Source organism: Protopterus annectens, chromosome 17.part0 (assembly GCF_019279795.1).
Source record: "Protopterus annectens isolate FY-2018-M chromosome 17.part0, PAN1.0, whole genome shotgun sequence".
In the NCBI taxonomy this organism is placed as follows: Eukaryota; Metazoa; Chordata; order Ceratodontiformes; family Protopteridae; genus Protopterus; species Protopterus annectens.
This window is the reverse complement of record NC_056751.1, coordinates 127,974,475-127,999,035: the sequence shown is the minus strand read 5'-3', so window position 1 is coordinate 127,999,035 and position 24,561 is coordinate 127,974,475. Positions and strand designations below refer to the sequence as shown.

The following is a 24,561-nucleotide window of genomic DNA, read 5'->3' as shown; positions in this document are numbered from 1 at the left end:
AGGGCACATTCCCTGGAAGAGGACTTGCAAGTGAAAGCATATTGATGCCTCTCCTGAGTCTGGCACTGAGTACACCAACTTAGATGATGGAGACAATTTCCCAAAATCCCTCTGAAGATGTCTCCTTTGGAGACGTTCTGGAATTGATGATGGGGGGGGGGGGTCCACAGAAGCTCCTTCTGATGAGTCATTGTTTTTTGAAGCTTTTGAGTCTGGCCCTTTGACATCCGTGCTGATCCCACCTCCTGACACTTTGATTAATCTCGTCACCCAGAAGGCTTGGAAAGAACCTGATGTGGCAGAGGCTACCACAAAAGCTGGACAAAGAGAGGAAACATTGGTCCAGGGGTCCCCCTTCAGATGTCATGCTGATAGTAGTAGCCTACAAAAAGGAACTGTTGGAAGAAAGTTCTTCTGTCCATCCCTCAAACGGGAAGTCAAGGGAATTGGACAGACTGGGGAAACAGGCATATGTTTGCAGTCCAAGAGCTGAACTGTCTAGCACATCTGACACAATTCCAGAGAGAGTTGACCAAGGAGGTTCTAATTCCCCTTCGGGGGCTCACTTACAGATGCCCAAGTGTCTAACCCACAGCCTTCCTATACTGTGGCCATGAGACAGTTTTATAATGCAGCAAATTGTATATCAGGGGCAGCTGACACAGGTATTACCATGCAATATCACTCCTGGATGCAGCTGTATGATTTTGCTGAAAGCTTTAAGACATCCTTCATGAATGCCCTTATGATGTCATGGTTCCACCTTGTTCGGACCAAAAATGAAAGATAATGCTTATCAGGAGTGAACAGGACATCAAGACCTTGTTTGCCATAGGGATCTGTTTTTCTACTCCTCAAAGATCCTTTTCCAGGAATCAGAGAGGAGGTTGGAAGATGTGGTTCAAGAAATCCCGAGGTGTTCACCAGGACTTTGCTGGAAACAGGCCTCCCCAAAGCAGAGGAAGTGGCAACCTCACTTGACGTCGCCCACCAGGCAGAGGTGTTCTGCAAAATCAAGGTTTCCACGGGCCCCTCACTGAGAAACCTTACCAGCATCCCTAAATGTTTGCTTGACTGCTGCACACTGAAAGCATTCAGTGGACACTTTTCCTTGCATTCTCTTATCTTGGCAAATGGCAACTTCTGATTTATGGGTGTTAAGGATTATCACCAGAGGCTATTTAATACTCTCTTTAGATTCTCCAAGGGCTAGGCAAAAAATTCCAGATACTCTACCCAATCAGTTTGAATAGGCAGCAACAGAAATTTCAAAGTTGCTAGACAAGAGTCATCCAGTAGGTCCCCTGAGACCAGCTAGGATCTGGAGTGTGTTCAAAGTTCATTTTAACTCCAACTAAGACAGGGGACCTCAGCCCAATAATGTATCTCTGCAACCTAAATCAGTATGTCAAACAGACAAAATTCTGGATGGCGACGGGTACAGTCCATTCTACATGTTTTGAGGAAATATAATTGGATCTGCTCTATTGATCTCTGGGATGCCTGCTATATCAAGAGCCAGAGGCAATCCAGGAGAGTCCTCCATTTCTGGTTGGGAGCCAGTGAGTGCCCATTCAAAGCAGTGTCATTTGGTTTCACCACAGGCTTCTTGGTGTTCACAAAGGTAATGGCAGTCATGCTGGATATCTTGTAGCCAGAGATGAGCAAAGTCTTTCCATATGTAGATGGAGGGTAGCATTAAGAAGGAGAGAGAGTTCAAGGGATGTGGTCATCAACAGAAGTCAAACTTCACATCAGTGTCTTTGAGTTGAAGGCGGTCCTTTGATCACTCTCCACTTGGATTACATGTTAGTAGTCTGGTACATCAACAAATAAGCTGAAGTACGCTTGCACCCTCTTTGTCAGGTAGCCATTAGAGTTTGGTAGTGGACGATGTATTCAAACTGTTTTCTAGTAGCAATGCACATACCTAGGACGTCCAATATTCTAGCGGACAAATTGAGCAGAACTATACTATAGCCTCATGAGTGATCTCTCAGCACAACATAGGCAGTGGAGACTTTCAGCTGCTAGCGCTAACCTTGCTGCAACCTTTTTGCTTCGTACCTCAACATCAAATGCAGAAGTTACTTCACTCTTATCCCTTCACAGGAACGGTCATCGAAAGATGCTGTAGGCCATTGTTGGCCACCAGGTCTTTTTTAAGCCTTTCCATTTATTTCTCTCATCACCAAATTCATTCAGAACCAGGCCCCTCATTGGGATATTACAATTTTGATCCAGTCCTTAAGCCAAAAACCTTTTGAATCTTCAGCTTAATCAGCTCTGAAGTTTCTCTCTTGGAAAACTGTCTGATGTGAAGTTGTTCAATCTCGCCTTCATTCATACTGATGGGTTCAGAGCCGATCATCTGCTCCTAGTCGGCCAATTTGCAAAGCTCGAGGTCTCAAACAGCTCGAGGCCAAAACCCTATCCCACACTGCACCACTAAATTCCCCACATCTAGTTTGCTGCTGCAACTGATCGGGTGTTCTCTACAGCTCTTAGCTGTTGGAGAAATAAGTTTGCAATTTTCTATCGAAAATTTCATAATAGTTTTCACATTTATTGGTTAGTTAGGTTTTAGTATTATAGTGCTTTGTTCTGGTTATCCGTTTTCGGATTTATGTCCTTGTTGGGTAGTTCTCTCTCTAGTTTTGGGCTTGGCCCTGTTTATTCAAGTTAGCCATTTGGCTTTATTGCTCTGTTCCAGTTGAGTTAGGCTTTTTGCAGTTTTCTGCAATATTTTGTTTGTTAGCCGGTTAGGATCTAGGCTGTTTTTTATGTTTTCCTTAGCCTGTTAGGCTTTTTCTATTACAGTCAGAAGTTTTATAGCTGCCTTTGTATACTTTTAGCTGGTTAGGCTCAGTTTTTCTTTGGACATAGTTATTGTTATACTTGGCTACAGAGTTTCAAAAGGCTAAATCTGGTTTCAAGAGATGTCCCAAATGTAGTCAGAAAATGTCAATTACCGATGGGCATTCTACATGTGTGTACTGCTTGGGTGAAGGTTTGTTCCATTTGTCATGGATTCAGCTCTAGAGTGCTAGCTGAAAGGATGCGTAAGCTAGTGGAGCGGGGTTTAATTAAGTCTGCTTTCCAATCAGTAGAAAGAAAAAGGCTAGCTGGTAAAATATAGTAAATTCTGCACAGCACGAACAGAGTAAAACACACGTATAGCCAACACTAGTGTTACTGTAGAAGGAAAAAGGCTAGCTGGTAAAATATAGTAACTTCTGCTTTCCAATCAGACTTGGATTCTGCTCTAAGTCAACCAAAACCCTCTTCTCCAGCCTCTTCATCTAGTTAGTCTCCGAAGGGCTCTTCGGTTCCGAAGACTTCTAAAAAGGCTACTGTCTCGGCTCCAGTGCCATCGGAACCGACCATTCAGGTTGCTAGTAGGAGCCGGTCCCCAGTCTTGGAACCAGTATCTCCTACTTTGAGGTCCCCGATTCTGGGTTCACCGGCTCCATCAGTGGTCTCCTCACGGGCTTCCAGACTTTCCGATTCGGACATGGACCGAGTGGTGCGGAGATTTTACAGGATCCAGTGCTTGCTAAAGTTCTGTTGGTTTCGACTCTAGCAGTTTCGGAACCGACAAAGTCCTCTCCTGTTGTTGTTGCTCCTCCTCCAACTCGAATCGAGACTTTGGAGCCGGAGGAGGCCAGTTAGTTGTTGGTGGGACCATCTGTACCAACACTCACTTCTGACCTGTCGGTACCGACCACCCTGATATCCTATGCTCAGGCAGTGGAATCTGGATGCCGACACTCTCCTGTAGGTTCTGACTCTTCCTCTTGGGGCTTCGGCACAGATGAGTTTGGCTCCTACCGCGGGTTCGGAGCTGGCGGTTCTGGTGCGAGAGGAGTCTTTGGTGTCTTCAAACTAGGGTGCTTCCTTGCATTGGAGCCGTGGGGCCTTCAGTGCCATGAGGAGGGCTTCTTCCCCCTGGACTTCCACAACCTCTAATATGGCTACCTCCTCCCGAAAGGCGCCTGCTTCTTCTCCGCTTCCACATGTTCACCGTAGGCATAGGGACCCAGAGCCTCAGAATACCCCTTTGGGGGAACCGTGCTCTTCCGAGACCTCCCCAGAGATTCCCACTGAGGAGGTCCCTCGGAAGAGATTAGGTAAAAGGAGACAGCTAGATTCCCCTCGGGAATCCATCACGTTGGACATTGATTTGGAGGAATCTGATGGGTCCCCAAGGTCCCCCTCTGAAGTTACTTCCTTTGGCAATATCCTTGAGATCCTTAAGCAGAAGGGAGACTGGTAGCCCCTAAACCCTACTGAGGACGAATCGGTGCTCCTGAAGGCTTTCGGGTCCCGACCCTCCACCTCTTGGGTGTCCCCACCCTTCGATGAGTTGATGGATCCTTTGTCTCGAAGGACATGGGAGAGCCTGTTCCTAGAAGGCCCAACAAGTACATTTCAGCACCCCAAGATAAGTCCTTCTTATCTAAACCCATACCTGTTGATGCTATGGTGGTGGCAGCAGCCACTAAAAATTAGATGGAGACTTCTAAGTCTGTCCATCTATCCTCCTAATAGAGAGTCTAGAATAATGAACAGATATGGGAAGCGCATGTTCAGTTCTGTTACCTTTGCCCTTCGGTCATTGAACTATCTAACCCACTTCACAAGACTTCAGAGAGATCTCCTCAAGGATCTTGGAGATACTCTCCAAGGTGTAGTAGCCGACTATGTGGCGGGCAAGGTGATGTTTCAACTTGCTACCCTCAACTCCATCGTAAACTCTTCCATGCACCTCGTATCTTACCCAGCTAATGGAACGAGTAGGGCTGCGGGTACAGGAATTGTTTTGCGAAGACATTCCTGGATGCACTTATGTTCTTTTGCAGAACCTTTTAAGTCGTCATTTGTGAATGCCCCTTTCGATGGTTCCTCCTTATATTTGGACCAAAAGTTAGAGACCCTCCCCAGATGTGAGCAAGACAGTAAGACTCTATCTGCCATTGGAGTATGTTTTTCTACCCCTACTAGACCTTATCCCAAAGGTCAACAGGGTGGGAAAATGTGGTTCCATAAGACCCAAGGAGCCTTTCCGAACTCACAAGGTGAAGCCTCATCCAGGGGCAGAGGGGGAGGCAATGGTGGAAGATGATGCCCACGCGGCAGAGGGGGTCTGCAGAACCAGGGTGATAGGGACCAGTTCCTTGGGAAACCCTGTCAGCTCTCCTGAAAGGAGGCCCGACTGTCCTGCTTTGGAGGCAGTAGGGAGACATTTGTCTTTGTATCTAGGCGCCTGGCTAAATATCTCAGAAGACCAATGGGTACAAAACGTTATATCCAGAGGATATTCCATTCCCTTTCTCTCACAGCCCAGACTAACAAAAGGAATCCCAGACGTTCCACCCAGTCTGCAGGATGTAGCACCCGTAGAGGTCCAGAAACTATTGCAAAAAAAGAGTCATCCAGCCAGTCCCAGCAGACCAGCAAGGCTCCGGAACTTACTCAAGGTTCTTTTTGACACCAAAGAAGACAGGGGACTGGAGACCTATTTTGGACCTCAGCAGACTCAACAAATATGTGGCAAAGACGAAGTTCCAGATGGTCACGCTTCAGTCCATTTTACCATTCTTAGTGAAGGACAATTGGATGTGCTCTAAAAATCTCCACTATGCGTACTATCATATCAAAATGGCCAGGCCATCCAGGGGTCATCTGCTCTTCCGGCTGGAGCCAGTCACTTCCAGTTTTGGGCCCTGCCCTTTGGTCTTACTACAGCCCCCAGAGTATTCAAATGCATGGCAGTGGTCTTGGCTCACTTGAGACATTCAGGAATCCAGGTGTTTCCTTACTTGGATGACTGGCTCCTTACCGCCCCCACCAGGCATCAGCTTATTCGGGCAAGGGACGCTATCATAGATCTATGCTTACAGCTAGGTATTATGATAAATTTAGAAAAGTCTGCTTTATTGCCATCGCAGCATACAGTCTTTATAGGAGCAGACTTAGACAGGGTCAGCATGTCCCAGCAGCTCCCTCCCAAAAGAGTGATTATCCTTCAACAAATTGTGGATCTCCTGTCAAAACGAAAAGCACCAGCATCACAGATTCTGAAACTGTTCAGCACTATGGCAGCAGTGATTGTTACAATACCCCTTGCGAGATCTCACATGTGCATTCTTCAGTGGCTGCTATTCACACAGTGGATGTTTCAGGACTTACCGATGAATCACCCAGTTCTGATTACCAACTCTTGCAAGGACGACCTTCGGCCATGGCTAACGTCAGAGACTGTGACTATGGGCCGTCCATATGTTCTCCCCACTCCAGTTGCAACAGTAACCATGGACGCCTCCCTGATCAGGTGGGGGGGGGGGGCATTATCAGGGATGGACATCCCAAGGTACTTGGCAGGCTCACGAGGCTCATTTGCACATAAATGTCCTGGAGATGAGAGCGGCTCTTTTAGCGTTGCAGGCCTTTCAAGACTCTCTTCTCCTAGGCACGATTGCAATCCAGTCAGACAACATGTCCGTAGTCTAGTACATAAACAAACAAGGAGGAACTAAGTCTTACCCCCTGTGTCGAGAGGCTCTATGATTATGGAAATGGACAGAGTCCACCCAGCTTTTTCTGATTGCAACGCACATTTCGGGGAAATCCAATGTAATAGTGGACAGACTCAGCAGAGCTATTCTGCTACCTCACAAGTGGTCTCTCAAGAACAAAATAGCAGAAATGATTTTCCGCAGATGGGGTCAGCCTTGCTGTGACCTTTTTGCCACTCCCTCAAATACCAAGTGCAGCAACTACTTTGCCCTGATCCCTCAACACTTGTTCACGATTGGCCTCCGGGACTCCTATATGCTTTTCCTCCCTTTCCATTGATTCCCAAAGTATTGCAGAAAGCCAGATTTCTGGGCAGGACACTTATCTTAATTGCCCCATATTGGCTTTGTCAAATTTGGTTCCCCTTCCTGAAGCGTCATCTACTAGAGGAGCCTTGGATCCTGGACCCATTGCCGGATCTGTTGACCCACTCGTCAGGAGCTCTTCATCCCTCTGTTCAGTCCTTCAAACTGACAGATTGGCTGCTCCCAATTCCCGGAATAGCCAGGTTCCAGAATTTATCAGAAGAAGCGCAGCATATCCTATTGTCATCTCACAAATCTTCAACTAGGAAGCTTTACCTCAGTAAGTGGAAAAGGTTTTCCATCTGGGCACAGCAGAATAACATTGACCCTTTCCTGGCATCTATCTCAGATATACTGGAATTCCTAACAAAACTGTTCAATGAAGGAGCTGCAGCAGCACTCATTCGAGTCCAACTAGCTGCTATTTCTAACTTTCATGTAGGTGCATCCGAAAATGTTATGTCTCATAAGCTGGCTAAGGCTTTTTTGAAAAGTATGATGCACTTAAAACCACCGATCAGATCTCCTACTCCTCTCTCAAGCTTAAATCTAATCTTGTCCAAAATTATTCTTTTGCCCTTTGAAACCTGCCTCTTCTTGTGAGCTGAAGTATCTTTCTTGGAAGACCATATTCTTGGTGGCTATTACATCAGTACGCAGAATTTTGGAATTGCAAGCCCTTTCTATTAAACCACCTTACTTAATATTTCATAAAGATAGGGTTTCCCTCAGGATGAATCCATCGTTCCTACCAAAAGTATGTTCAGAATTCACACTAAATCAAAAAAATTGAGTTGCCTGTTTTCTTTCCTAATCATTCAAACCAGTTCAAATATGCGCTTCACAAACTTGATGTCCATCGACAACTTCACTTCTATTTGGACAGGACAAAAAAATCTCAGAAGGGCTGATCAGCTGTTTGTCTCCTTCTCAGATTTTAAAAAAGGCGTACCTGTCTCCAAAAGTACCTTGTCGAAATGGCTCTCTGATTGTATTTCCTTTATTACAGTGAAGCGGGTATTGCATTACATAACAAGTTCAAGGCTCATTCTACAAAAGCGGTTTCTAATTCTGCAGCCTTCTTGACCAGGTTATCTATTGATTCAATTTGTGCAGCTGCCACCTGGTCAAATCCACATACCTTTATATCTCATTACAAAGTGGATAAGGCGTCTAGGGACAGAGCTTCATTTGGGTTTGCTGTCCTCAAACATTTAGTCCCATGAGCCACCCAAGATTGTGGTGCTGGGGACTCTACCCATCAGTAAGAATGAAGGTGAGATTGAACAACTTCACATTAAAAGTTATGCACTTGCCGTAACGTTCCATGTGAGTTGTTCTCGCCTTCATTATTACGACCCCCACCTACCCACTTCCTATGTCTGGAAGTTCGAGAGGTACCATTGTGGTTTTGGTTTTCCTGATGAGTTTCCTTTCACACTGGACTGTATGATTTCCTTGACATCTGGGGTAGGTTTTGCACTAGTTGGCAGCAAACAAGATCTGGGGAATTTAGTGGTGCATTGTGGGATAGGGCTTTGGCCTCGAGCTGTTTGAGACCTCGAGCTTTGCAAATTGGCTGACTCGGAGCTGATGATCGGCTCTGAACCCATCAGTAATAATGAAAGCGAGAAGAACAGCTCGCATGGAACGTTATGGTAAGTACGTAACTTCTTATTTCCTTGGTATTACATCAGCAAAACGTGTTGGCATTGAAAGTACTTCAAACAAACCTCCATTCCTAATTTTTCATAAAAACAGGGTTTTACTGAGGGACATACCCATCCTTCTTTCCCAAGGTAGCTTTGGAATCTAACCTGAACCACCAAATTGACTTGCCAGTGTTCTTTCCAAACTTGGCTAACAAAGGAGAATATATCCTACATACCTTTGATGCCCATAGACAACTCAGGTTCTATCTTCACCATACTGAGGGCTTCAGGAAATCAGACAAATTGTTCCACTTTTTCCAAGACAGTCTGAACAGCATGTGTCTAAAGTTACAATTTCAAAATGGCTGGCAGATTGCATTTCATTCATTTGCAGTCAAAAGTTCTGTCTTTGCACTCTAAACCTAAGGCTTATTCTACCAGAGCGATGGCAACTTCAACAGCATTTGCAGAAGAAGTGCCTGTCAGTAATACATATGCAGCAGCAACCTAGTCTACATCTCATGCTGTTGTACCTTACTACAAGTTAAATGTGCAGTCTGGGACTTGCGGATCCTTTGGCTCTGCCATACTCAGGAATGTCCTTCCTTGAGATGTTCATCGTGCATACAGCTGCAGTCATAACTGATGGGTTATCCTGCCGTCAGGCGGGTCCTCGGTCGGCTGAATTACAAAGTCTAGGTCCGGCGTCGGCTGTCATCGCTTCCTCCCTGACGTCAGTGCGGCAGGGGTATAGAAGAGGCAGCCAACGCCATTTTCTCCAGTCTTTCTTGCCGCGCGGTGCCCGAAGCAGAAGCAGTTCGCAAGTGCCGGTCGGCCAGCTCCTCAGATTTACGAAAATATTTCAGCCGAAGTCTTCTTGAAAGCTAAGTACCCCGTAAGGGAAACTTTTCTTGCCTCAGACCGATGTCAGACAAAGTTAATAATTGCATTTCATGTGGGAAGCAAATACGGCATAAGGATTTCCACTCTTACTGTATACCTTGCTTAGGCCCAGACCACAATGTCTCGGCCTGCCGTTTTTGTGCTAGATTCAACAAACGCACTATTAAGCGTCGGGCAGAGTTCGCCCTTCACTTTTTTGGCAAAAAATTTAATTATATTATGTCGTCGGATACTCCGACTCCAGTTTTGAGCAAAAAACGCAAAGATAAGGACCGGCATACGAGGTCCGCACCACCTACTGATACCACGCTAAGGCCGACTACCAGTTCTCCGGTACTCAGTGAGGTGCCTACGCAGCCCCTGAGTACCGATGACAATGCATTGCCGGTGTCTTCAGTACCTGAGGTCGCAGGCTCCTCGGCCCCCATTCCTAATACAGATACCGATGCCACTCCTGGTGGGGAAACTCAGAATTTAGACAGGCCTGCCATTTCTCAAGGGGTCTTCAGGCCTTCCTCCTTCTCTATTAAAGCTTTCACTAAATCTAAAACAGCCATGAAAACCAAAAAACAGGTTCCTCAGACACCCTCTCAAGGCTCCATGCCTAAAAAACAGATGCTTAAAATGGCTGAGGATTTGATTACTCTTATCAGGGGTTCTCAACCCCCCCTCTGACAAAAGGCCCAGATTAGAGGAAGACTACCCTTCCTCAGATCAAGCTTCTATTGTCTCAGAACTATCTGAGGACCAGGATTGTGCCTGTTCTCCATTCGAAGACTGTGATGCAGAGGAGTCTATTCCCTCGGTCTCCCCCCCTGAGGACTTCTCTTTTGGGGAAACCCTGCATACATTGATGGAACACTTTCACTGGGAAGGCCAAGATTACTCAGATTCCAAGAAAAGGCTCAGGGAATTTCTTTTGCTCCCCCAGCATAGGCCTCTGGCTATCCCTCCTGTTCTAGATATATTAGATGATGTGTACACAGAAGCCAGCCTTAATCCTGATTCTTTGCCACCAGCTCCTGTTAAGCCAGACAGGTATTACCGGGTTCCTGATTCTCACCAGTTCCTATATAAAAGCCACATACTGCTGACCCAGAAACTATTTCACAGGGTCCCAAGGGAATTAAGGCCTCTACTGCTGAAAACCCATTACCTTCAGAGAGAGATTCCAGATCTTTAGAAAGGTGGGGGGAAAAGGTGTACACCTTGGCCACTTTAACCATGAGGGCATTAAACTGTCAGTTCCATATGTTAAAGTATCAACAGTTTTTGATATCTCAGCTGAAAAGCAAAATGACACAACCAGATTTAAAAGAGTTGCAGGATTTGTTGCATGGTGCAGAGCAAGTGGGTAAACATACCTTGCAGTGTGGTTTTGATGCTTTAGAGGCCTCATGTAGAGCTGCTGTTATGGGGTCTGTTATACGTAGGCATGCTTGGCTCAAAGAGCAAACCTTACCAGATCATGTCAAAGCTAAATTATTAGATGCACCTCTTCAAAAAGATGCATTGTTTGGTGTTAAAGCAGAGGAGGTGCTAAAGAAAATGGAGGAAAAAGCGAAATCAATGCAAACAGTGAAAGATTTCCTGCAGGTACAGCCTCCACGTTTCAGCAGAAACTGGCCTTCAAAAAATTGGTCCTTTCCAGCCACGGACAGACCTCAAAGGGGCAGATACAGGCGTCCAAGTGGTAGAGGGCAACCTCAAGGATCTTTCAGAGCCAGACAGTGGCAAGCACCAACCCCAAGAGGTGGAGAAGATAGATCACAGTCTTTTAGAAAACAGACACAATGACTTCCCCCTACACCTGCCAAGCAAAGCTTTAATGGCAGCACCTTTGGGCGGAAAACTGACATTATTCTCAAAAAATTGGCATATTGTTACAAAAGACAAATGGATTCTGGACATTATAGACAGAGGCTGCAGGTTCCACTTTCACACCCTTCCAAAAATGAGAGACATGCCAAACCTGCCACAAAATCAAAGGGCAGAGGCACAAAAGCAAATTTCAGCTCTCATGGACATGAAAGCAATTCAAGAGGTACCTGCAAAAGAACAAGGTCAAGGGTTTTATTCCAGACTATTCCTGGTACCAAGGAAAGACAAAGATTGGAGACTTATCTTAGACCTATCCATCCTAAACACATATCTACAGGTGCCAAAATTCAAGATGCTCACATTACAGCAGCTTCTTCCCATGCTGGGCAAGGAGTCTTGGCTGGTAACATTGGACCTCAAGGAGGCATACCTGCATGTCCCTATCAGACAAGATTGCAGAAGATATCTCAGATTTCTTGCAGGTTCAACCCATTACCAATTCTCTGCATTGCCCTTTGGCTTATCTACTGCGCCCAGAGTGTTTACGAAATGTCTGGCATCAGTAATCGCCTTCTGCAGACTGCAAGGGATACAAATCTACCCATATCTGGACGACTGCCTGATCCAAGCGGACAGCAAGGACATACTACTGCAGCACCTGGCATTTGTAATAAAACTGTTGAACTTCCTGGGATACACAATCAGCAAAAAGAAATCAAAACTAATATCCTCTCAACAAATTATTTTCCTGGGTGCCAGCTTGGATACAACCAACCAGATGGCCTACCTCACGCCAGACAAGCAAGGGCAACTGTCTCAATACTTCAGAAAAATGGCAACTTACACCAGACTAACTGCAAGGAAAGTCCTGCAGGCTCTGGATTCATGGCATCTTGCATCCTATTTATCCCATGTGCAAAGCTACATATGAGGAAACTTCAATGGTACCTAAAAAAACTTATGGTCTCAACACAGCCACAGCTTGGAAGCAATTATACCACTCATTCCATGCCTTCAAAAGGAATTTATTTGGTGGGCTCAAGCTTGCCAAAGAAACACAGGTCTTCCTTTCTGTGTACCTCAAGCAACTCAAATCATTACAACAGACGCCTCAGACTACGCCTGGGGAGCACACATGACAAATCAGTGCATTCATGGAAAATGGGCACGAAAAGAGAAGCTCCTTCACATCAACCAAAAGGAAATGCTAGCCGTGCAAAAGGCTATTATGACCTTCAAAGACCTACTGCATCCAGGCCAGCTATTGATAAGGACAGACAACACCACAGTGATGTGGTACATAAACAAACAGGGGGGAACTCATTCATATCCCCTGTGCAGGCAAGCCATGACCCTATGGAACACAGCACTGAAATTGAAAATTCAACTACAGGCACAATTCCTGCCAGGGAAGGAAAACACACTGGCAGACAACCTAAGCAGAAATATGACAGATCCACACGAATGGAAGTTGCATCCTCAAATTTTCACAAAGATAACTCAGGCATGGGGACAGCCAGACATAGATCTCTTTGCTACCCACAGAAATTGCCAGTTGAAAAAATTTTGTTCAGGGACCTATCATCCACAGGCCTGGAAAGTGGACGCACTTTCCTTCAATTGGGCAACATTGACAGTCTATGCCTTCCCGCCTCTTCCTCTGCTGCCCAAAGTTCTATTAAAAGCCAGAGCAGAGAGGCCGAAAATGATTCTCATTGCTCCAGACTGGCCAAGGCAACACTGGTATCCGCTCCTGAAGAGCCTGACACATTCGCCACCATGGATCCTACCTCTAGTCCCTCTTCTGTTGTCCCAGCACAACTACAAAACTCTTCACAGCCATCTCAAAACTCTAAATCTAGCTGCATGGAGAATTCCTTGATTTCCCAACAGTTTCTCCTCTCCAAGGAGGTGCAAAATGTCATCTTGGAGGCCAGAAGGCCTTCTACTAGAAAGGCCTACTCCGCCAAATGGAAACGATTTTGTGCCTGGAATCAAAAGAAGGGACAGAATCTTGGGTAATAAATATACCTCAAATTTTACAGTACCTAGCTGAGATGTTAAACAATGGACTTTCCTTCTCCTCCATCAAGATCCATGCTTCAGCCATTTCCGCACAATACAACACAGATCCTCCTTTTTTCTCCCATCCTCTCTTAAGGCAATTCCTCAGAGGGGCAAAGAATATAAAACCCCCAAGGAAACTACCAGTCCCTGCTTGGGACCTCAACTTCGTATTGGAAAAGCTGACCCTTCCTCCCTTTGAGCCAGCTTTCTTCATCAGAGCTATAGTACTTGTCATGGAAAACAGCATTTCTTCTGGCTATCACCTCAGCTCGCAGGGTTTCGGAGCTACAGGCCCTCATGGCTGTGCAACCATTCATCATTTTCCATCAGGACAGATTTTCCTTACGAACCAATCCTACCTTTATGCCAAAGGTAGTATCCAGTGTAGCTTTGAATCGGACTATCCACTTTACCTACCTTTTATCCTAATCCACAAAACAAAGGGGAAAGACTACTACATTTCTTGGACATTCACAGACAAATTCGTTATTATTTGGACAGGACAAAGCCTTTCAGGAAATCTGAGCAAATCTTTGTGTCCTATGCTGCAGGTGCTCAAGGAAAGGCTATTTCCAAACAGACAATTTCAAAATGGATAGCCCACTGCATACGCTTTTGTTACTCATTTCATGGAAAAACTGTGCCTGCATGCATCAGATCCCACTCCACCAGAGCCACTGCTACCTCTGCAGCCTTCCTCAGGGGGGTCCCTGCCAAGGATATTTTGGAAGCAGCCACCTGGAGTTCAGTGCACACTTTTTCTCCAAGCACTATCACCTCCCACTATACTCTAAATCTAGAGCGGGCTTTGCCACAGCAGTCCTGCAGGGCATCCTAGCCCCTCCTAGTTCCACTTAGTGCCTACCACCCTTACTTAGCTTTGGGATTCTACCCATCTGTTATGACTGCAGTTGTATGCACGATGAACATAGTACAGTTTTGTACCTACCATAAATGTAGATGTTTGAGTGCTCATACAGCTGCAGTCCAGGTTTCCCTCCCTCCAACCCCTCTTAGGACAGGCCTTATAACAAACCCTTTTCATATAAACTTTTGGGGTACTCTTTTTATGGTGTATTTGCTTGTAACTACTGTTTTTTGATTCATCAACATTGCATTTTTGCATAACATTATGTTTGCCTTCCTTCTGGGGGCACCTGACATCTGGGGCAAGAAAAACTGAAGAAAATGGCGTCGGCTGCCTCTTTTATACCCCTGCCGCACTGACGTCAGGGAGGAAGCGACGACAACCGACACCGGACCTAGACTTTGGAATTCGGCTGACCGAGGACCCACCTGAAGGCAGGATAACCCATCTGTTATGACTGCAGCTGTATGAGCACTCGAACATTTACATTTATGGTAGGTACAAAACTGTACTTTCACCCTGGCCCTTTTTGGGTGGCTTGGGAATCTGTCCTACATATTATATCAGATGAAAATAGACAGCATCAGATATGAAAGTTATGTACTTACCATAACATTAGATCTGTGTTGTGACATTTTCGTCTGGTTCAACTCTCCTCCTTTGTTTCCCCTTCAGAATTGCCGTTTTCTTCCTTTAGTGACTGACGGGATCTTCTCTGCCCATTGTGGAGAAAGGGCACATTCCCTGATCCCCACCCTGCACAGTCTTGCACAAACTTAACACCAGCGAAAGCGATCAAATGAGCTTCAGTCACTTCTGGTGTTAAGACACGTTTGAGTGTCTGAACATTCAGTTCATAGGTGTTTACTAGGCTAATAACTACAAGGGCTTTTTTAAGCCTAGTCATGCATCCCAACTCTCTGACAAGTTCTGATACCCTTGATAAGTGTAAGCATGGTCCCGGGAGATGAACCATTTGCAGGTTACCCGTGTCCATTAGAGACATAGGTGCCAAACCAGGGATGAATTTCTGGTTTTCCCATCCAGTTGTCCAAGTTGCACTTGAATTGGGTAGGGAGGAACTCTGCTTCACATAGATGGGGTAGTCTCTGGGATACATAACCTCTCTCTCTAGCAGGTCCTATTTATATCACAGGTGAGATTTAAGTCTTTAGAATGGGTAATTCTGGTGCTGTTTGTTTTGAGGATATTAAAGAGGTTCATCCTGTTTCCATATATACATACTTCCTTAACTAGATAGGGACCAGCTAGTGACAAAAAGAGGCACATATACCTTGTGGATTTACCTGGTTAGAAGTGAATAAAGGTATTCTGTACCACAGGATACAAGGTTGCAAACTGTAGTAATTAACAACTGATAAAGCAGAAAAAGTCGACAATGTCTTTTGCAACATAACTTTAGTACAGCAGGGACTGTGAAAGATGACTTATGGAATCATACTTAAGAGAATTTCTCTCTTTCGTATAACCCACCTCATTGTGTCTTGCAGTTTTTATTTTCAAAGGTACTGTATAATATTTCATTTTTTTCCGAAGACGTCAGTATCTGTGGATCAGTTGGTTGCATACTTCCCTTTAATACTGAGAAGATCAGAAAGCTGTTCTTTCTAGTCCCATTCCATCTGGTCGGAATTTCATTCCAGAGTTGACAGTGCAGTTAGTAGGTATCTGTCGCTGGTCTGATGAGGATAAAAGAGACAAATATATGTGGGTTCTTTTCAAGCAGCTTTGTTATGTACAAACACATCAGGATTGAGGCTTAATAACTTTACTTTAGATAAACTTGTAAAGTAGCTATCCCACTTGTACATATTATACTCTGGCTGCACTCTGAAAATGGCATTGAAGCTAGCACGTGCTTGCTTTTTTATATGCATGTGCTGTCCTTGGAAACACTTCTTAAAGGTACAACACATCCTCCCTGGTTGAGAAATGAGTCATGCATTATTTATAACACTAATTGACATGCAGCTGATACAAAATAATTCTTTGACATGCAGTTATACAGAGCTAAATACATATAGGCAGTTATGTCCAGGTTGCTGTGTATTTCACACTAGGTCTGGAAATGCTACCAAATTGTGTGACAGAAATTAGAATTAGGTCTAGCAGCTGGAACTCTGTCTGCTGAATGTTCAGCTTTGAGGACATCAGGAACGGAAGTAGAAGTTAAGACGCATTCTGCAACAAGAACATTGTCTGGATTGCCCTGAGATCTAGAGTCTGTATCACAGGAACAATTCTGTGATATTGACTCTGATACAGGAAGATGATGTCTCCGATTTCTCGTGTACTCCGCACCCTCAGATTCCGTGACGTAGGCTTTCAGCTATGCACATATACCTGTTACTTGACCAGTCTGGTTGAAACCTTTTGCCATTTGTATCCTCACTCTCTCTCCTCCTCTCAATGGATGAAGAAATCTCGATTTATCATAGCTGGACTTCTGGAAAGGAAGCTTTCTGAATAGTTGGGCCATGATTGTTCTGCTGTTTTTAGCTTTAGGCCTCAGTAAATAGGAGATGATGGACAAGGTTGTTCTGGTTTTGCTAGATAGAAGTTTCTGAGCAGGCGAGCCAAGTATATCATCATGGGGTTGGTTTCTGAGATTGAGTAGATTCAAAAAGGCATCGGTATTATCACGCTTTGACTTCTCTAGTACTTGCTTTGTGTTCTGTACTCCAAGTTCATCTAGTCCATTTGACTGTGGGTATTCTGGACTACTACTAACATGTACAAAGTCCCATTCTTTTGCAAATTTCTGAAACTATTGATTGATAAATTGGGTACCATTGTCAGAGATAAGCTTCTGTGGACTCCCATGGACTGAGAAATGATGTTTCAACTTGGTGATAGTAGTGGATGTTAGGTTAGGTAGTAAACCAATCTCAAACCAGTTAGAATAAGAGTCTACCAACACTAAGTAATGCTGATTGTTCCACTCGAATATATTAGTGGCTACTGTTGACGAAGGTAGTTCAGGAACTTGACTTAGCTGAAGTGGTTCTTTTTGCAAATGCCATTTATTACTATTGCATACTGAACAAGAGGAAAGTACTTTATCGATGTCTTTTGGCCCAAATACTAGTTCACTCACGCTTCATTTGGTAAATTTGGAACCTGGGTGACTACGATGCAAAATCTGGATATATTCACATTGTAAGGAAGCAGGGAGAACAATTTTAGGACCTTTGAAAATAGTGCCATCTTCTATCAACATCTTAACTCTGTAAGGAAAATAAGTTTACATTCCAGGCGGTACACTAGATTCTTCGATGGCCATCCAACATTAATGAAGTGGTTAAACTTTTGCAAACCTGGATCAGTCTTTCTATGATCTCTTAGCTCATCAAGTCTTGTGGTAGAAAAATTATGCACTTCCATAACATCAAAGTCAAAATTCTTGGCATTAAGCTGTTCCGTTTTATTTCTGGGCAATCTGGATAAGGTATCAGCCAGATAAATGAAGTTTGCCTTTTGTATAGACCATTTTGAAGCTGTACTTTTGCAATTTTTAGCATCATTCTTTGTATTCTCACTGGAGCTGAATGCATAGGCTTCTTTAAAATAGTGACTACAGGGTGGTGATCAGTTTCAATCTGAATAGCTTGACCATAAATATAGTCATGAAACTTTGAACATGCAAATACTATTGCCAAAAGTTAATTCTCAATTTGAGCACATTGGATTTCAGTTTGGGTAAGAGTTCTATGCGCATAGACTACTGGTCTGCCTTCTTGAAGAATAACTACGCCAAGACCAAATTTTGAAGCATCACAAGAAAGAGTTACTGGTTTATTGACATCTTAGTGTCTTAATGTAGATGGAGTGGTAATGTTCTGCTTAAGGTCTTCAGATGCTCTCTGGTGCTGTTCCAACCAAGACCATGTAACATTTTTGCACTTTAGCTTTCTCAAAGGTGCTGTCAACTCAATGAAGTCTGATATAAACTTACCAAAATACTTGACCATACCAAGAAAATGTAGAGCTTGAATATTATCTGGTGCTGCATCCCAAGAATGGCTGCTTGCTTGGACTGGTCTGGTCGCAAGTTAGTGCTAGTAAATAAATTACGTACATATGTTACTTCTGGTAGTCTGAATTTGCATTTTAGAGGATTGAGCTTCAAGTTCACTTCATGTGCTTTGTCTAGAACTATCCTAAGGTTTCTGTCATGCTCTACTTCACCATTGCCTCCAACCAATAAATCCTCTACTATTATGGTACAAGGATAACCTGAAAAAATTTGCTCCATTGCACACTGAAAGACTTCACTTGCAGAATTAATTTCATCTGGCATCTTAAGGAATCTGTCTTCCAAATGGCGTACTGAAGATTTGTAATCAAGCATCACTTGCCAAAATCAACTTTTTGCATCCAAGACAGAAAAAACAGTGACATTCGGTATTAGGGCTGCGGCTTCTTCAACTGTGCGCATATGATGATGTGGTCTCTAATGCTTTGTTCAAATCTTTTGGGTCAATGCATATTCTGATTTCGTCTGAGCCTTTTTTGTAGGCTGCTACCATGGACGACACCCATTCAGTAGGTTCTGTAACTGGACAAATTACACCTTGCCGCATCATTTTATCCAACTGAGCTTTGCTTTTTTCTGCATAGCCATCATAACTTTTCTTGCTGGTTTGACCACTGGACTGATCTCTGGGTCTAACTTCATAGATTACACTGCTGGAAGTTTACCTAAGTTGTCACTGAAAACATCAGCATACTCTGAGAAAATAGCTTCACTGTTGCTGGAACTGGGACATGTGCTTATATGATGAACTTCTTTGGTAAAAGAAGGCTAATTCATTCTGAAACTGTCTATGAGACCCAATAATGACTGCACAGGTCTTCAGACTACATAGAACAGTAAGCTGTAGCAATTCCTAGCAAAATAACATGAAAGCACTAAGCCTTTGGTTTGAATTTCTTCACCTCTGTAAGCAACAAGTTTCGCACAACTGGCCACATTGAGTTGCTAACCAGCTCTCACTTTAACAAATGTGTCTGCTTAGATAACATTACACTTTGAATCAGTGTCTGCTTTGAGCTTGGTGGTTTTACCATTGATCTGGACAGTACAAAACACTTCATTCTTTGCCAACAAATCTACTTCGTCAACCTTTTCACCACTTACTGATGCATCCTCTACATAGAAAGTAGGGTTGCAGCTCTCTATATGATCGACTTGCTTTTTTTAAATGACCTTTCTTTATAACTGTGTGAGATTTACTTGATTTGCAAAACTTTTGAAAATGGTTCCATTTTTTACACTTGTGGCACTGCTGACCAAATGCTAAGCACTTTTCTCTTTTAGACTCATGACTGGCACCACAATTGCAACAGTTAATAATAAAACTTGATTTTGGTTTTGCTGACTCATCCCTGTACTGCACTGAGCATGTTCTTTTCACTGAACTAGTCTTAGAACTTGCTGGAAAACTGCGAGTTTTACCTGGCACACCCGCAGGAGTTACAGCTGCCATGTGCTTGGGCCTGCTTCTGCTAGCCACATGTTGCATGCTGTCTGCTTTTACTCTGGAGCCTGCTGAAATCATGCTCTTATCATTTGCAGGCATACTTGTGTGCCTTTCTCTAACTTCATGGATTTGACAAATCTCAATAGCTTTGCTCAGCATTAAATCACTGTCAATGAAGCAAAATCTTTCCCACTGCAGCACTATTAATACCACACACAAGCCTGTCCTTTATTATCTCATCTTTTAAATCACCAAACCTGCACATCTTAGCTTTGTTTCTCAGGTCAGTAATATAAGCTGCAAATGTTTCTCCTGGCTTTTGATCTCTTATGTAAAATAAATGCCTCTCTAATGTAACATTTGTATGGGGGTTGCACACTTCCCTGAATTTACGTTTCAAACACTTGGGGTCTTTGATTGATTCAGCCTATACAACTGTGTGATAGTTTTCACCTTCTCCTTCAGATACTGCTGGTGCATACACAAATGAACGTTCTGTTTCAATGGCCTCTGACTCAGATAGGTTTAGCCAAATGAATGCCCTGATGCTTGCATCTTTGTCAGAATAAGCTGCTTGTATAAAAATATCATACTCTTGCTCAAATATTCTCCAGTTCTCTGCAATATTCTTATCAAATACAAGTGGACCTGGTCTGCGAAATGCCCCTGCCATGTTAACACATACCAATGAAGGTTTTTGCAAGTAGTCATGAACACACACACACACACACACACACACACACACACACACACACACACACACACACACACACACACACACACACCAATAATTTATGCTAGTACTTGTAACTATGCCCTGTAGCACAACAAGCATCTGAATAACTGAACTTTGCGAAATAAGTCTCCTGGGCACAAGAATGCTCTTGAAATCACCCCTTATCAGTGTAAGAAACATTTCAAAATAACTGCACTGTGCGAATAAACTGGGCAGAAAAAGCTTAGAGTAAGAAACATTTTGAAGTAAGTGCACTTTGCAAATAAACAGAACACAGCATACTGAAGCTTTCCCAAAATGGCTGTCCTTTGCTAAATAAGTCTGTAATGGTGGCACTCTGCGAATAGACACACCAGCACAAGAAACTTTTCAAAATGGCTGTATTTTGACAGGACTTTGCAAAATACTTGCACTGTGCCCACAAATAAACTCCTCAGAATAAATGCACAGTAATAAACATACACTGTAAGCACTTTTATACACTTTGAGATACTTTGAATAACCCTAGTTATGCCCTTAATAGCTTCATTCAGTGCGAAATAGTAGTTTATGCCAAAACACAATACTTTGCCAAAAAAAAAAAAGAAAACATGCAGTCACCTTGCTTTATTTATGCTTAATGTGCCCTTTTTATCATATTTATTTTGCTTGTTTAATCTATTTTTATGCCCATTATACTTTCCTTGTGCTCGTTTTACTCTAAAATCGCTCGTTTTACTTTGAAGCTCAGCACACTCCAAACTCCACCTGAAAACTTATAAAAACAAAAAATATAACCACGAAGAGGTTGAATGAAAACGGCACATTTATTCAATCTCCAAAACAGTTAAAATACTTTAAAAGACTTTGCTCTTTCGCACATTAATACTCTGGCATCTTCAGTCAAATTAAACAACTAACATAGCCCTTTTTTATAGGTTGAAGTCACAAATGTGCAAGTAATTTCCCGTCTATTAAAAAATAAAACTTTTTTACAATCCATTTTCTTTCATCAAACAACAACATAAAGATAATAAAACACTTTTAAAAACACTTCAGCATTTAAATTAAATTAAAAGTTAAACTTAAAAATGTATATCTCTCGTAATTGTTGGTAAATAAACAATATTGTTTACTGACCTCGTTTTACTTTAAGCATGCTCGTTTTGCACTTCTGAGGTAATTCTAAACCCCTTATGTGCTTTTCTGATCATCATTTTATCAAATATCTTAATTTTAAACATTTAATTTAATTAATAAACTTTTTGTGCTTCCCATTTGCTTAATAATATGTTCTGTGCCCTTGTAATGCTCCAGTTTATCTTTTTGATAAAATAAATTGTTCATGCAAGTTTTCATTACCTTTGGTTCGTTCCTGTCCCTTTTTTGTACTCCATTCACTTAGTTTTCCTTCACTGTTAAGTCTGAGCCTCGTATCTCTGAAAAGCAGTCTCTGGAATCCCGGTTCTTACAGCATGTCGCTCGTCTGGTCAGGATAAAACAGACTAACATCTGTTGGATCTTTTCAAGTAGCTTTATAATGTGCAAACACATCAGGATTGAGGCTTAATAACTTTAACTTAGATGAACTTGTAAACAAACTAGCTATCACACTCATATGTGCTCATACTCTGGCTGCGCTCTAAAAATGACATTGAAGCTTGCATGTGCTTGCTATTTATATGCGTTTGCTGTCCTTGGAAAAGCTTCTTAAAGGTACAAAATACACCCTATTCTACAGTATCCTTTGGATGAGATGTTAAGCTACCATCTGCTTGAGTCACTGATAGCTTAAATGGATGTTAAAGATCAGTGGCAGTTAAAAGTTTTTAAAAAAGTATAAGGATTTCTTCAGTGGTGTGGCCAGATTTGCTCAGTTTATAGAAATGCCATCTGGGGTCTATTCTGAAAATTGCCTGTATGCCTAAAGGGACCGACCTGGTCAACAAAAGTAAGTCAGGTTTCATGTAACTGACATGTACTTTGCGCAGATGCAACAGAGGTAAATAACCACCATCTGGGTAGTATTTTGATGGTATTCGTTGTCACAGAAGCTATTTTTACATTACAGGTTTTGTGAGAGCTAGAGGAGATGGTGATATCCGTGATGTGAATACAAACTCTGAAAACTGGGCTGTGGTTAAAGCTGCATTAGTGGCCGGAATGTACCCAAATGTAATACATGTGGACAGGCATAATGTAATGTTAGTGGGTTCAAAGGAGAAGAAAGTTCGAATTCACCCTACATCTGTTCTCAGTCAGCCACAGTATAAAAAGGTAAGGTATTGTAAAAGAAGAGTTTAGTAACAGTTTTGATTCAGAGTTCTTTACTACAAAATATTTTACAATTTTTGTACCTTGAACTGATGTCATATAGTTATGTGCTGTACAAAGAGCATTGTTTTAGACTGCGTGACATAGCAGTAATTGTCTGGGTAACATTTTGATGGTGTTCTTTGTCACAGAAGGCATTTATACTTTGCAGGTTTTGCGAGAGCAAGAGGAGAATGGTGATGGTCATGATGTGGCCTGTAGGACCAAGGCTGCACAGGCATTAGGACTTGACACTTCAAATCCCCCACACTGCTAGGTACCCAGCCCCCATCCCAAACGTCACTGCTAGCTCTCCCTCTTCGCATCTCCATTGCCACACTGAAGCTGAATGTCAGTCAACATTGCAGATGCTGATCATTTTTTTCAGTTGTTTCAAGGTTTTTATTTGTAAAGTTTGTATTTTATCATTGCTGCTTTAGTGCTCCACCCGCCTGCTGCTGTAACCCTTTTAGGGAAAATTTGACACGTTTTGTTCATAAAGTGCTTTCCATTTTCAGTTCTAGGCCTCATTTTCTTGCTTTCCTTTTTCAGAATTTATTTTTCTCATTTTGCTAATGATGTGTGTCCCCCCTCAAGGGGGAAGCTTTGTTGAAGATTATTACACAATGTTTTGGGCTTCTTTTCTCTGAGAACTTGTGGTGATGGTGCTATCATTACTTGGCTCTTGTATTTTTTTTTTTTGTATATTGTTGGCTCCTCTTCCAAGGTGCTTCTGTTCTTGCTTATTAGAGTTTGAGACTTTTGTGCTGTCTTTCATTACAAATTAAGGATCTCACTACTCCCTTTCTGGGGAGAAGATGTGCTAAAAAATTCACATTCAATGTCTCTTGTTTTGGAGAAAGTCATAAGCTAGACAGATGTGACATTTGTAAGGAATTTAGTACATCTTCTCTTTTGCACAGGAGGGATATATACAGTTTTCAGCAGTTTAAACATTTTTGTCTGCCCACCAAGAGGTTTTAGAGTCAACAGGTTCATCAACTTCAGGTGCTTGAGTTATGGTGGCTGCCAAACAGACAACTTCATGGATCTTCAGAGTCATTTACACTAAAATTGGCTCAGTCTGTCAAGAATAAGGTGCACAAAGGACACCTAGTTCCTTATTCATTATCTAAGTTAGGCTGTTCCACAGTGGAATCCTAAGTAGTGATGATGCAGATTTTATGGTTGCAACATCTAGTACTAGCTCTCTAGTTCCAGCTGTGACTGTTTCAAAAAGTGACCCTTCAGTTTTGGTTTCAGCTCCAATATATATTTAATTGGTGTCAGACTGAGGTCCATGAAATTACTGAATCCTTGATGTTGCAATCACTAGTTTGTTGACCTAGTGGGAAGTTGATGGGGGGTGATAATTATTAGCCTGTGTTTTATGTCTTCCAGGGTACATAATTGCTTTCTCATTTGCCCACTGTTTTGTGGCACCAGTTCCAGTGAGGTTTGGTATCAATGGGTGATGTGCTTCCTTGTGTATTGCAGCATCCTCAGGGTCCTCCTTAATGCTGGTAGATGTAAGATCAGCAGAGGAATCAGTGTTGCTCTTAACAGAACCAGCTGTTTCAGCTCTGTGTGGGATTCCTGGCTCTTTATTTGGTCAGTTTCAGGGTATTGATACTGTTCCTCTGCTGTTCAATATCTATACTGGCTTTCTTGATAGCTGGTGTTTGGATCTTTGGTTCGTTGATGCCAGTACTAGTCTTTATTACAGTATCAACTCTAAGTGACGTGCTTTTGCCACCCATTTGGTTTTGATGCTAATCTCTTCTACTGCTGTGACATTGTTTTGCTATGTAACCTTTTATACTGTCATCTTAGC

At 42.9% G+C, this 24,561-nt stretch overlaps 1 protein-coding gene across 1 annotated transcript in view; it reads left to right on the top strand.

Annotated features, from left to right (window-relative positions):
* YTHDC2 (YTH domain containing 2) overlaps positions 1 to 24,561 on the top strand; it is a 1,963,388-nt gene that overhangs the window by 1,519,797 nt on the left and 419,030 nt on the right. The window contains exon 25 of the mRNA XM_044059160.1: positions 22,486 to 22,691. Coding sequence (XP_043915095.1) covers positions 22,486 to 22,691 — 206 coding nt within the window. The remainder of the gene's footprint in view (positions 1 to 22,485; positions 22,692 to 24,561) is intronic.